General features: G+C 38.3%; 1 protein-coding gene across 5 annotated transcripts in view; it reads left to right on the top strand.

The window, feature by feature from the left end:
• Nucleotides 1-14,813, top strand: part of ZBTB44 (zinc finger and BTB domain containing 44) — a 58,910-nt gene that overhangs the window by 19,401 nt on the left and 24,696 nt on the right. For all 5 annotated transcript variants that reach the window (XM_070782447.1, XM_019954741.2, XM_019954740.2 and 2 more), the window contains exon 2: nt 11,561-12,634. In XM_070782447.1, the coding sequence (XP_070638548.1) occupies nt 11,617-12,634 (1,018 nt within the window). In that variant the 5' untranslated portion in view covers nt 11,561-11,616. The remainder of the gene's footprint in view (nt 1-11,560; nt 12,635-14,813) is intronic.

Genomic DNA, 14,813 nt, shown 5'->3' with positions numbered 1-14,813 from the left:
GCTCCTCTGTCCATGGGATTTTCCAGGCAAGAGTACTGGAGTGGGGTGCCATTGCCTTCTCCAAACTATTTCTAGGCAACATTAATTTCTAGGCAACATTAATTTATTAATTGATACTGAATTGAGTATAGTAAAATAAAGAATGCTTAGTTATACATGAGGTGGAGAAGTCTGTTATTGGACTTGGGCAATGTGAAAAGACTTTACTTAATTAATGCATTATACTGTGTCAAAAGACTTAATGTATTTATCCTTATAGCAGTTTATCATTCAGAGGGACACAGATACCAGGAGTATCTATCTTTACATATATCTAGAATTTAAAACCTTAATAGCAATTGAGGAGTTATGATGTATGATGTATTTTGCTCATTGGGGAGATGTGAGATGATAGTTTCTAAGAAAATTCAAATTAAGACGTGTTTTTTAAAAGAGCTTATTGTATATTTCTATACAGATTGAAGAGTTGTAACTATAAACATATTTTTGGGGGGCAGTCAGATAATCATAATAGGCTAATGTTTGGTATTTTCACAGTCGCCTTTTCCTCTTTAGGTTATTTTGCAGCAAAGACTAAACAGCTTTTAAAATTCTGGTCCAACAGGAGTTTCTTTATTTCAAACATCATTTTGTTACAGAATTTGCCTAACTAAATCTTTGACAATTTAAAAAGGTATTTAATGAGTCCTAATGAAGCGACTTAGCAGCAGCAGCAGCAACCTTTTCCTATCCCAAGCTGTTTCCAATTGTTCCTATATGGAAACAGTCATTCTTATACTATTATGAAATCAATGGAAAGAGTACTTGTTGTAATTTAGGAGTACTGGTTGCAGGTCCTATTTTTAACTGTGATTTTTGTATAAAACAGTAGACTCCAAGAATCAAGTAATCTGAGGCTCCACTCCTGTCTTCCATTGAGTTGTAACTGGTTAACCTTTCTGGGCTTTTTAGCATAGTATTTATATTTAGCACCTGATAATGTTTGTTGAACTAAACTTTTTAAACCATAATCTTCTTTCAGCTTTAAAATTCAAGTTCCTTCATTCTATTTTCTGAGGGTTTTTTCCCCATTGAGGGGGAAAATTTGCCTCTTTTTGACCTATTCCTCCATTATCTCTTTAAGCTCTAAGATAATGATCAAGCCATGAAAAGTAATATCTGTAGAGTAAGAGAATGAAAACTATCAGTTCCAGAGACATAGCTCACAGTCCGGCATACAGTTCCTCTGGAAACACTTAATATAGTATTGACTGTATAAAAGTATAATGTTTTTCCATAGTTGTCTGTATCTTCAAATACTGTTGATGGCCAGAGTTCCTGTTCTTGACCAGTTTGAGTTAGGAGTCTTCAAAGGACAGGGTCTTATCAGAGGTTTTTGTTTTTGTTTTTAATTGGAGGCTAATTACTTTACAATAATTATGTAAATGTAAGCAAAGGAGAAAAGGAAAGGTATATGCATCTGAATGCAGAGTTCCAAAGAACAGCAAGAAGAGATAAGAAAGCCTTCCTCAGCGATCAATGCAAAGAAATAGAGGAAAACAACAGAATGGGAAAAACTAGAAATCTCTTCAAGAAAATTAGAGATACCAAGGGAACATTTCATGCAAAGATGGGCTCGATAAAGGACAGAAATGGTATAGACCTAACAGAAGCAAAAGATATTAAGAAGAGGTGGCAAGAATACACAGAAGAACTGTACAAAAAAGATCTTCATGACCCAGATAATCACGATAGTGTGATCACTGACCTAGAGCCAGACATCCTGGAATGTGAAGTCAAGGGGGCCTTAGAAAGCATCACTACGAACAAAGCTAGTGGAGGTGATGGAATTCCAGTTGAGCTATTCCAAATCCTGAAAGATGATGCTGTGAAAGTGCTGCAGTCAATATGCAGGCAAATTTGGAAAACTCAGCAGTGGCCACAGGACTGGAAAAGGTCAGTTTTCATTCCAATCCCAAAGAAGGGCAATGCCAAAAAATGCTCAAATTACCACACAATTGCACTCATCTCACACGCTAGTAAAGTAATGCTCAAAATTCTCCAAGCCAGGCTTCAGCAATACGTGACCGTGAACTTCCTGATGTTCAAGCTGGTTTTAGAAAAGGCAGAAGAACCAGAGATCAAATTGCCAACATCCGCTGGATCATGGAAAAAGCAAGAGAGTTCCAGAAAAACATCTATTTCTGCTTTATTGACTATGCCAAAGCCTTTGACTGTGTGCATCACAATAAACTGTGGAAAATTGTGAAAGAGATGTGAATACCAGACCACCTGATCTGCCTCTTGAGAAATTTGTATGCAGGTCAGGAAGCAAGTTAGAACTGGACATGGAACCAAGACTGGTTCCAAATAGGAAAAGGAGTACATCAAGGCTGTATATTGTCACCCTGCTTATTTAACTTATATTCAGAGTACATCAGAAGAAACGCTGGACTGGAAGAACCACAAGCTGGAATCAAGATTGCCAGGAGAAATATCAATCACCTCAGATATGCAGATGACACCACCCTTATGGCAGAAAGTGAAGAGGAACTAAAAAACCTCTTGATGAAAGTGAAAGAGGAGAGTGAAGAAGTTGGCTTACAACTCAAAATTCAGAAAACAAAGATCATGGCATCTGGTCCCTTCAGTTCATGGGAAATAGACGGGGAAACAGCGTCAGACTTTATTTTTTGGGGCTCCAAAATCACTGCAGATGATGATTGCAGCCATGAAATTAAAAGACGCTTATCCTTGGAAGAAAAGTTATGACCAACCTAGATGGCATATTCAAAAGCATAGACATTACTTTGCCAACAAACGTCCATCTAGTCAAGGCTATGGTTTTTCCAGTGGTCATGTATGGATGTGAGAGTTGGACTGTGAAGAAAGCTGAGCACCGAAGAATTGATGCTTTTGAACTGTGGTGTTGGAGAAGACTCTTTGAGAGTCCCTTGGACTGCAAGGAGATCCAACCAGTCCATTCTGAAGGAGATCAGCCCTGGGATTTCTTTGGAAGGAATGATGCTGCAGCTGAAACTCCAGTACTTTGGCCACCTCATGCGAAGAGTTGACTCACTGGAAAAGACTCTGATGCTGGGAGGGACTAGGGGCAGGAGAAGGGGACGACAGAGGATAAGATGGCTGGATGGCATCACTGACTCGATGGACGTGAGTCTGAGTGAACTCCGGGAGTTGGTGATGGACAGGGAGGCCTGGCATGCTGCTATTCATGGGGTCGAAAAGAGTCGGACACGACTGAGCGACTGAACGGAACTGAACTGAACTGATGGTGGTTTTTGCCATACATCAACATGAATTAGCCACGCGTGTGCATGTGTCCCCCCATCCTGAACCCATCCCCTCCCCACCCTATCCCTCTGTTTTGTCCCAGAGACTGGCTTTGAGTGCTCTGCTTCATGCATCGAACTTGCACTGGTTATCTCTTTACCAGAGGTTTTGTGATTGCTGTTAGTCAGTTGTGAGTTAAAGCTAGAGCTATTGTATAGAACCATTACTAATGTACAGTACCACTAACAGTTGTGGCAATTGTGAATTATTTATGTGTTTGTGATTATCATGGTTACTTCTGTTTTATTCTATCCATGAATAAATTTTTAATAAAATAGATGAGTCAGCTAGGTGTCAATTGCATGTCCATATTGACTATAAGCATGAATGATTCCATGAAAAAATTTGTAGTAACGTACAGTGTGATTCTGTAAATTTTACCTACCTGTGTGCTGCTTTTTTAATATTGCCTGTGGAGTAGAGAATCAGAAAAATAAAATCAGGATTCCTTCTTATTAAATAAAGCTCAATTTTTAAAAATGAAATTGAACATACTTTCTTTATATAAAATGAAGTTTCTTGATATATTTAAATGATGAGCTTATTTCTTACACACTTTGTAAGATTCTTTTGGGACTATCATGCCAAAGTAAAGTCTGTAATGCTTTTGTTCTCTGCAGTTCTTTTGAGTGTTGTCAAAATCTATCCTTGTCAATGACAAAATTTTAGAAATAGGTAATGGTGCTATCTGCACAGCAGTGTGAATGAACTTTATGCCACTGAACTGACAATTTAAAATGGTTACAATGGTAAATTTTATGTTAACATATATTGAGCACAGTTTTTAAAATCTGCCCTTGCCCATGGAGGTGTATCATACATGTGAATATCCTCTGTCATATGTGCCATGGCTAAATTAAAATACTGGTGGTAGTTTCCAACTTGGAAAAGAGAAATGTGAACAGCTTAAAGTGGTAGCCACTCTTAAGATGATACAGAATTTTACAGTTGTGGTAATTTGTGTCAAATGATTTAAGTATTAGAAGGCTATGGAACTAAATGACCTCTAAGATTGATCTCTACCTGGAGATTCTTCGAATTTGTAAATAAATCGTGCTTTCATTAGTTAAGCAGAGGATGAATATGTAAATAAAATATACAATGGGATATTATACAGTCTTTAAAAAGGAGGGGAATTCTGGTACATGCTACAGAGTGGATGAAGACTTTGTGCTAAATGAAATAAGCCAGTTGCAAAAGGACAACTATTTGATGCTTCCACTTATATGATGTACCTAGAGTAGGAAAATTCATAGAGAATTAGAAGGTTGGCTGCCAGAGTCTGGTAGAGAGTGGAGAATGAGGAGTGAGGAGTTATTGTTTGATGGATACTGTCATTTCGGAATGATGAAAAGTTCTGGACATACTGGTGATGGTTGAACAACAGTGTGAATGTCCTTAAAGCCCTGTACTGTACACTTTAAAATGACAAATTTTGTTTTATTTTGCCACAATATAAAAAAACCTTTATTAACTGCAGATTAGTTAAATAACTGAGAATGTGGGCATTTTCATTTATAATAGAGTTTTGGAGAACTTTTTTAAAATGAAGTGATAACGTGCACATTACTAATTCAGTACAAGTGCTTTTTTTGCATATTACTTTAAATGTGTCTAGTGTGATTGAGGAGCTGAATTTTCAATTTAATTTAGTTTAATTGATTTAAATTAAAATTACCACATGTGACTGGCAGTTCCTTCGTTGGACAGTATAATTCTGTATTTTTTTCATCGTGTTATAATACTTTAAACCTCCTTATATCATTATTTTGAAATGAGTGTCTTATGGATAGCATGTAGTTGGTTCATGTTTTTAAAATATCCATCCTACCAATCTTTGTCTTCTAGTTGTTTTTATTTGGACTGTGTACATTCAAGGAAATTATTGATATGTTGAGACTTAAGTAGACCCTTTTATTTTTGTTTTTGTTTGTTCCCTCTGTTCTTTGTTTCTATTATTTTCCTGCCTTCCTGTGGCTTATTGTACCTTGTTGAAAATTTCATTTTGATCTATCCTTGGTGTTTTGAGGGCATGTCTTTTTACATATTATTTTGAATCTGCACTAGGTATTATATGTACGTAAATAACTTATCACAGTCCCCTGATGGCAGTACAGTATCAGTCTGAGTGAAGGCTTCCCTCTTTTGAAGTTACACTCCCCTGTTTATAATTGTCTTAAATATTTACTTTACATACTTTGAGAATCACATCAGCATTAGGATGGTTTTTGCTTCAATTATGTGAAACATAATTTAGAAAAGTCAGAGGAAGAGGGAAGACTGTAACCTGTACAGTTGACCCTTGAACACGGCAGCAGTTAGGGGCACTGAGCTGACACTCTGCAGAGTAGATAATCTGTGTATAAGTTATAGTCAGCCCTTCGAATCTGATAGTTTCTCTGTATCCACGGTTCCACATCTTCAAATTCAGCCAACCGCAGACCCAGTAGTATTGTAGTATTCACTGTTGGAAAAACACCCACATGAGTGGACTTGCACAGTTCGAAGACTCAGTTATATGTTTTTACTTTTCATTATTCTTCCTTTCATTTCAGGAGCAATCTGAACTTATTCTTTGTGAGCGAATCTGCTGACAACAGCCGATTCTCTAGTTTTCATTCACATGAGAATGCGTTGATTTTCTCCTTCTTCCTGAAGGGTATTTTTGTTGGCTGTAGTGTTCTTGGTTGGCTGTTCTTTATTTGGGTACTTAGAAAGTGTTGTGTCACTTCCTTCTTACCTCATGGTTTCTGATGAGAAGTACTCCATTATTTGAATTATTAGGGAGTCATTCCCTTCTTACTGCTTTTAAGATTTTTCCCTTTGTCTTTTTGTTTCCAGCAGTTTGTATCTGAGCATGGACTTATTTGAATTTATCTTGTTTAGGTGTGTTGAACTTCTTAAATCTCTAGGTTTAGATTTTAAAATTAGTATACCATACCCTACATATTCACCCATTTAAAGTGTACAGTTCAGTGACTTTTAGTGTATTCGCTGATTTGTGTATCAATTTTAGACCATTTTCTGTTATCTAAAAAAAAATCCCTGAATCCCTTAGCTGTTAACCCCAAATTTCCCCTACTGCCCCCCCAACCCTAGGCAAGCACTCATTTACTTTCTGTCTTTATAGATTTGCCTGTTTGGAACATTGCCTATAAATGGAATCATACAATAATGTAGCCCTTTGTAACTGGCCTTTTCATGTAGCATGTTTTCAGATTTTATCCATGTTGTAGCATATATCAGTACTTAATTTCTTTGTTGTGAAATAATATTCCATTGTATAAATATACCACATTTTATTTGTCCATTTATCATGGTGGATATTTGGATTGTTTTCACTTTTTGAATATTATGAATAATACTGCTATGCTCTGTGAATGTATGTCCATACGTTTCTGTATGGACATGTTTTCTATTCTTTTCGGCGGGTGGGAGTTGCTGGGTTGTATCTAAAGGTCCCAGTGTTGCATCTGCTACTAAACACAGTCAACGAGTACAGACATTTTCGTATGTAAATTCCACCTGGATATTCCTGTTGGAGGCATCTTAAACTCAGAAACATCAGAAACTTTCTTTTCTGTCCTTGATTGGTTTTAATGAGAATATAGGAGGGGAACAAAATTATATCTGGCATTTCCCAGTCTAATCTTCATCTTCCTCCCATCCCATACCTCCATCTTTATTATGCTGTGTACCATATGTGTGTAACCATTATGTTGTACAAACATGATTTGCAGAAGATACTTAGAATTTATTTTATTTTTGTCTTCCACCATACATATAAATTTGTTCCGTAGGGTTAGTACTCCCTCCAATTCCTTGAAGGGCAAGTTATCATAACTTTTCTGGTCACTTTTAGGGAATAGAAACATTATTTTCAAGAACTAATAAACTTAATTCAGAGTTATAGGTTTTCTTATTTGCCCACCGCAGGCCTACTACAGGTCTGCAGTGGAAAGAGATTTGTTTGGCTTCCTTTTTCTTTCTGTTTTTCCCCTCTGCCTTTTTATTCTTCCGTATTTGGTGACTGTGGTTTCAGGCCCATCAAGGATTGGCAGAGGCACAGGATTGAGTAAGAAGAAAGGTCTCTAATAACAGTAGCAGCAGCACCAGGACTGGTGTTCTGTAGCATTTATTTCATGCTGAGTACTGTTTAAAGCACTTCACATGTATCAGGCCAGTTAATCCTCAGAACTCTGAGGTAGGTTGTCTTACCCTGTCTCACTGCTGAAGAAATGAAGGTGCAGTCTAGTGACTTGCCTAAGGTCCCACAGTGACACACAGCAGAATAGGGCGTGCACCCAGGGCTGGGGCTCCAGAGGATCCTTGCCACTCCAGGTATTGCTTTTATTTACTGTTGGGAGGTGGTAAGCATACTTCCTAGTCTTGGCTAGAGTTTAAATCAGACTTGTATCCTTTAGATTTGTTTCAAGTGTGACACATTTTGCATAGACCTAAAACAAAGGGCAAACTTGCCTCAACTCCTTTCCCTTACAGGGGAGTAGAAGGGAGTGGGAAAGGGTTTGGAACTCAAAACACACTGGTCTCTCTCCACAGGACTCGTTTTCTGATATTTAACTCATTACCTCCTTGCATAGGTTGCCTTGCACCTCACTTTGAAATGGTAGTATCTGTTGTTTGGAACCTCCACCCAAATTGCGATTGAGATGTTTTCAAAATCCCGTTGCACATGGTCTCCAAATACACTATTTGATTTCTTGCCTTCACACCTTTGTTCATGCACATGGTCCCTGGATTATGAGTGTCACTTGCTTGAAGGCATGTTCCTGCCTGAACCATGTGATCTCCATCAAACTAAGTGCTCTTGATGGCTGGGCTTTTTAAAGAAGCCAGTTTACTGGGGTGTAGCAAATGAACAAAAAACTTGATGTAAAACCTTCCCATTTTTTTTCCTCTTCATCTCATTCCTATGAGAGAGAAATCAATAAGTATGTTGAATAATACTTTGGTTAGATCAATCCTAGCTGCTTGGTGTCTTACGATTACTTGTCTTTGGGAAAGTAGAATGGAGCAGGTTTATGTTTGAACTGTTACCTTTGATGTGGTTAAGTTAATTGTTTCAGTGGCCTTACCTGGCTGTCTTGGCACAAGGTTTTATGCCATTTATTGTGTTATCAGACCAAGAAGATTCTTAGATTGATCATTTGGTCCTCTTATATTAGAATATTCAGTGGATTATTTGTATCTATTCAGCTGGAAATCATCAGAATGTCTTTTTAAAAATTATTTCCCCTTCACATGTACATTTACCTACAAAGAACATTCAAAGGGGTTGTTTATGTAATGGATTGATGTTTGAACTAACATTGACCTCTGCATCCTCACATTTAGAGTAACTTCCCTGGTGGCTCAGATGGTAAAGCATCTGCCTACAATGAGGGAGACCTGGGTTTAATCCCTGGGTCGGGTAGATCTCCTGGAGAAGGAAGTGGCAACCCACTCCAGTATTCTTGCCTGGAAAATCCTGTGGACAGAGGAGCCTGGTAGGCTACAGTCCATGGGGTCACAAAGAGTCAGACACGACTGAGCGACTTCACTTTACAGTGCCATTAACAACAGTTGGCCAGTACAGTGCACCCGAGGCATGTCAGGATGGTGAGCACTCACTGAGCTCGTGTGAGGTCCCACGAGAGCTTGGTGCTCCTGTTTGCTTTATCACCTGCAGAGTTCTTTCATGAGGCCCTGCCCTCTGTGATTCTTCTTCTGCCTTGCACACTCAGAATGAAATGTTTCATTGTTTGCTTTCATGTAGCACTAGCTGTGTAGTCTTAATTAAGTACATATGTCATTTTCATAAAGACTGTAAGCTTAATGAGGTAAAGGACAATGTTTTACTTGTAATTGTGTTCCTCTCTTACATAATAAAGTTCCTCACATCTAATAAGTCAATTATTAAGTTTTCATTAGTGTAAACAAAATCAGTAGTATGGCTTCACCGTCCCAATACCCAGTTTAGTCTTATTTGTGCTGAGATAAGGAAGGTAAAGATAATAAAGTTATGCTCAAGTTATAATTCTGCCATACCTGTCATATTGTATGCAACTCTTTGAACCAGTCTTAAGGGAATATGGGAAGTGGAGATTGTTGCGCAGAGCAAGGATATTCATTAAATTTTAAGAGGCACTTAGAGGGACAAGGGATGTTTAGCTTATAGAAGAGAACCTTAGGAAAGAAATGTGACTGCCATCTTCAGTTTTTGAAAGCTTTTTCAAGGGGAAAGAAAAAGGCCTACTCTGCATGACTTTCGGGGTCCAAACCAGGAGAAACTGAAGCCTTAGGATGTGTGTGCATGCTCAGATGCGTCCAGCTCTCTACCCCATAGCATGTAGCCTGCCATGCGCCTCTGTCCATGGAATTTCCCAGGCAAGAATCCTGGAGTGGGTTGCCATGTCTTCCTCTAGGGGATCTTCCCTATCCAGGGATCAAACCCAGGTCTCCTGCATTGGCAGATGGGTTCTTTACCACTGAGCCACCTGGGAAGCCTCAAGCCCTATTACGGTGCTTTTTAAAAGAAAAAAAAAATGTTTAATGTGAAAAAGAATAAACACCCATATGTTTTGCATAAATATGAAGAAGCTACCATCTATGCATGCAGATATCTTTCTGTGTACAGTTTCAAGAAGATCATGGCCCCTTAGTGAATCCATGAATCTCTAATTAAGATCTTATGTTCTCTTGCTCTGTTTGTGTGTCGGTGTGTACAAATACATACACATATGTATATATTTCACAAAGATGGTTATTGTCTGTGTACTCTGATATTTTTCACTAAACACATAACTACTACTATTGAGTTCACTGTATTTAGTGATTGTGCATTATTTAATGCTCAGAACCACACATTTTCCCAGGTCAATTAAATATTCATCAACTTTTAAACATCATTTTTTTTTAAACTGGTAGCTCTAATTTTGAGGTATTTGAAACTTCTTTATCTAAAGATGGCTTACAAAAAATATTTCCCCGAATATGCTTTGTTTTGTCTTTTAGTACTTTTTGTTAAAGGTTATTTATCTTAGATAAAATAATAGCTATGTGTTTTCATATTGGAAAAGTACTGTGATCAAACAGTAAAAAGACTCAGATCTTAGCTTCGGTTATCATTTGTTAGTCACTTAACTTCCCTGAGCATTATCTTTCTTATCTTTATCAAGGGGCTAATATAAGCCTCCCTGACTTCACATAGTGGATGAAGGAAATGGCACCCCACTCCAGTACTCTTGCCTGGAAAATCCCATGGATGGAGGAGCCTGGTAGGCTACAGTCCTTGGGGTTGCAAAGACTCGGACACGACTGAGCGACTTCCCTTTCACAACAGTTTAAGGGGAAAGTACTATAAGAACTAGTATTTAGAAGTATTATTAGATTTTAGAAATGAAAAGTATTTAAGAATGTCAGTTTTCTTAATTTTTAGTAAATGTAAAATCTGATAAAGGCAAATCAGTCTTTTTTTTTTTTTTTAAGGAAAAACCCAATCAAGTGTCGGATTTTAAACATTTGTTTTATAAATTTCCTACCAGAAATGTGGTTTTGTTGTGTTAGTAACATAAAAAGCAGTCACTTTTCTCTTGTTGCGCATTCACAAAGTGCCGAATACCATGCTTAAGCATGTACTTCGCATGTTTCATTTAGTTCTTATAACAACCTTGGAGGAATTGTTGAAGAAAGAATGCAGACCTATTACATTCTAAGACCTAGACTCTTGGCCACTTGTACTTACTCATCTCATGTCCTAAAAGAGGCAGGATAAAGCATTGAGGTTTAGGGTGCAGATTCTGGGGCCAGCCTGCCTGGATTTGAACCCTGGGTCTGCAACTTAACAACTTTTGATTTCTTCAAGGTAGTTAGCCAGCCCTTTTCTCTTCAACAGCAATAAAATGTACCTATTAGTAGAGACATCATGACAATCAAATTATGAAATGTGATGCATTTGAACATTATCTGGCATGTGGTTTGCAAGCAGTGGCAGTTATAGGGACTCGTCTTGTGTAAGCTGTGCGTGTGACGTGAGCACACGGACTCCTCTGGGAGGATGCTTCAGGGAGCAGGCACTGGGAGTCTATTTTAACATAGCTCTTTGCTTGGACTTTCCCCTGGCCATCTTTCACCTTTCTATTTAGCATGGTGGCCTCATGAAAACAATCTCAATCACCTTGTATTTCAGCTACTGATCCATTAATTAATGCTTATTTTATGTATCTTTTAGGACATTTCTGATTCATTTGCATCCTTGAAGAGCATCTATAGAAGAGGAAGGGAAAGATGGGTGTGAAAACATTTACTCATAGCTCCTCTTCCCACAGCCAGGAAATGCTTGGAAAGCTAAATATGCTTCGAAATGATGGACATTTTTGTGATATCACTATTCGTGTCCAGGACAAAATCTTCCGGGCACATAAGGTGGTATTAGCAGCTTGCAGTGATTTCTTTCGCACCAAACTTGTAGGCCAAGCAGAAGATGAGAACAAGAATGTGTTGGATTTGCATCATGTTACAGTGACTGGCTTTATACCCCTTTTAGAGTATGCGTACACAGCTACTCTGTCAATTAACACAGAAAATATCATTGATGTTCTAGCTGCAGCCAGCTATATGCAAATGTTCAGTGTTGCTAGCACCTGCTCAGAGTTCATGAAATCAAGCATTTTATGGAATACACCCAACAGCCAACCAGAAAAGGGTCTGGATGCTGGACAAGAAAATAACTCTAACTGCAATTTTACGTCTCGAGATGGAAGCATTTCTCCAGTGTCTTCAGAGTGCAGTGTGGTAGAAAGAACCATCCCTGTCTGCCGAGAATCACGGAGAAAGCGCAAAAGCTACATTGTTATGTCTCCTGAAAGTCCTGTAAAGTGCAGCACACAAACAAGTTCTCCCCAGGTGTTGAATTCTTCAACTTCCTATTCAGAAAATAGAAATCAACCAGTTGACTCTTCTCTAGCTTTTCCCTGGACTTTTCCTTTTGGAATTGATCGAAGGAATCAGCCTGATAAGGTTAAGCAAGCAGAAAATACCCGGACTTTAGAATTACCTGGCCCATCTGAGACAGGGAGAAGAATGACTGATTATGTGACTTGCGAGAGCACAAAAACTGCCTTGCCTCTGGGTGCCGAGGAAGATGTCCGGGTCAAAGTGGAAAGGCTAAGTGACGAGGAGGTCCATGAGGAAGTATCCCAGCCTGTCAGTGCGTCTCAGAGTTCACTGAGTGATCAGCAGACAGTGCCAGGAAGTGAGCAAGTGCAAGAGGACCTTCTGATTAGTCCCCAGTCTTCCTCCATAGGTATCGTGTCTTCTGTGTTTTCCATGATTCTATAAAGTATGGGGAGGCATTTTTAAGTGCTTACTAGATAAGTTTTGTGCTGTATCCTATAGGAAATATTAAGAAGAATAAAACATGGTAACTGGGATTTTTTAGGTGCTATCAGTCCTACCATATATTTTGGTAAGTTACACATGAGTAGAAAGAAAGTAGTTGAACAGTATCTCATGGGACACATATATTATGGCACAGTTCACATACTAATGAATTGTGAATTACTTTCAGTACAAAAAGTACCAGTTTTAAAAAATGCAATTCGTGTTTTATTCTTTATTAAAATTATTTATTAAAAACTTAACCATGTGCCAAACTTGGGGGGATATATGATGAAAATGACAGTGCTTGCATCCGAGGAGTTAACACCATTAATTGAGAAAGCAGATGAGTAAGTCAGCAATTAAAACTAGGCCAGAGGTATAAACAGTGTGACAGGCTCACACAGGAAAGATCAAGTTAACACTGCATGTTTGAGCTGGATCTTACGTAATAAGTAGGAGTTTACCCAAGCGAGGGAATAACATTCCTTTGAAAATGTATAGAAGCTCAGAGGTGTGGAAGAACATTCACTGCATGTTTGATAAAGCAGTGAATTCAAAGCACAGTGATGTGAATAAAGCATGAAAACCTGCAAGTATAGACTATAATGGGAAAGAAGAAAAATGAGTGGTTGGGAACATGTTTGAAAAGCCTCAAATGCTAGTTTCAGTTAGAATTGCATTCAACTACATACAACAATCCCTTCAAAGTGGCTTAAACCAAACAGGATTTTTTTTTTTTTATTGCATAAAATGTTCAGAAATAGAAAGTCCAGGAGTAGTATAGTGGCTCTACAGTGACCTAGGCCCCTTGTGTTTTTGCAGTCCACCATCTTTAGTTTGTCAGATGTATACTTATTAGTTCGTGGTTGTAGGTTTTTTGCTTCATCTTTAGCCTTGTATTTTAGAAAGGGGTAATGCTTGTATGGAAAATGTTTCTAGAACTCTCAAAAAAACTGCCAGATGATGTCACATGCATGGCCTTTCCTAGCTGCAAGATAATCTGGGGCTATATACATATATATGTATGTTGGGTATGTAACTGCCTTACAAAATTATAGAATAAATATTGTCTGCAATTAGCAGTGTCTACCACAGCTAGGCCAAGTAAGCTTGGGTTGTATCCTAGTGGTAATAAGGAGTCTACCTTAAATGGAATGAAAAAATATTTTCAGATATTTTAGGAAAATTTGATATTGGTCAAATTCATAGGGGGTTGGCTGGGGAGGGACAGTCCAAAAGCCAGTTACAGTACAGTTGTCTTTGTGTTAAAGAAGATACTTGAAGTCATACTGTAAAGAAAATGGGTATGAAGAAACTTTGTAAAGGAAGAATCATTACTACCTGGTGTTAATGAATATGTGGTTTGAGGAATAAGAAAGTCAGGTTCATGGATGACTAGAAAAAGAGATAACATTATTGTCATTATAAGTCACAGTTTTTTACATTTTATTATCTCTAAATTCAGATATGCTTTACAATTAATAATCTTTACAGTTACTTTTTCTTTCTTAATGGTGCAAAAAATAATGGTAATCATACACTTGATCAGTTCAGTTCAGTCGCTCAGTCGTGTCCGACTCTTGGCGACCCCATGAATCGCAGCACGCTAGGCCTCCCTATCCATCACCAACTCTCAGAGTTCACTCAGACTCATGTCCGTCGAGTCGGTGATGCCATCCAGCCATCTCATCCTCTGTCATCCCCTTTTCCTCCTGACCCCAATCCCTCCCAGCATCAGAGTCTTTTCCAATGAGTCAACTTTTCACATGCACTTGATAGGAATCTGTTAAATACCATAACTACTGTGAAAGTCATTGGGAGGAGGTAGAAGCCCAGTTTAAGAGTTAACTCAGCAAGGTCAATTCTTTGTGAACTGTGCTTGGGTGATGACCAGGCAACATGCCTCAGAGCCCTTGAGGTCAGGACTGGAGGTGACCACTTTAGCACTTTTAGCAGGGACACATTGACTCTTAACAGGAAAATGTGTTTGTAAGAGCCAGAACCAGAGAACTGCTCCTTGAGAAATAATCTATATTCAGGGAGAGAAGGAAAGCCAACGGAGATGAGTGAAGAGGATTTCTCCAAGGTTGGAGAACCATGAA

Source organism: Bos indicus, chromosome 29 (genome assembly GCF_029378745.1).
Source record: "Bos indicus isolate NIAB-ARS_2022 breed Sahiwal x Tharparkar chromosome 29, NIAB-ARS_B.indTharparkar_mat_pri_1.0, whole genome shotgun sequence".
Lineage (NCBI taxonomy): Eukaryota > Metazoa > Chordata > Mammalia > Artiodactyla > Bovidae > Bos > Bos indicus.
This window is presented reverse-complemented; position numbering and strand designations above follow the sequence as displayed.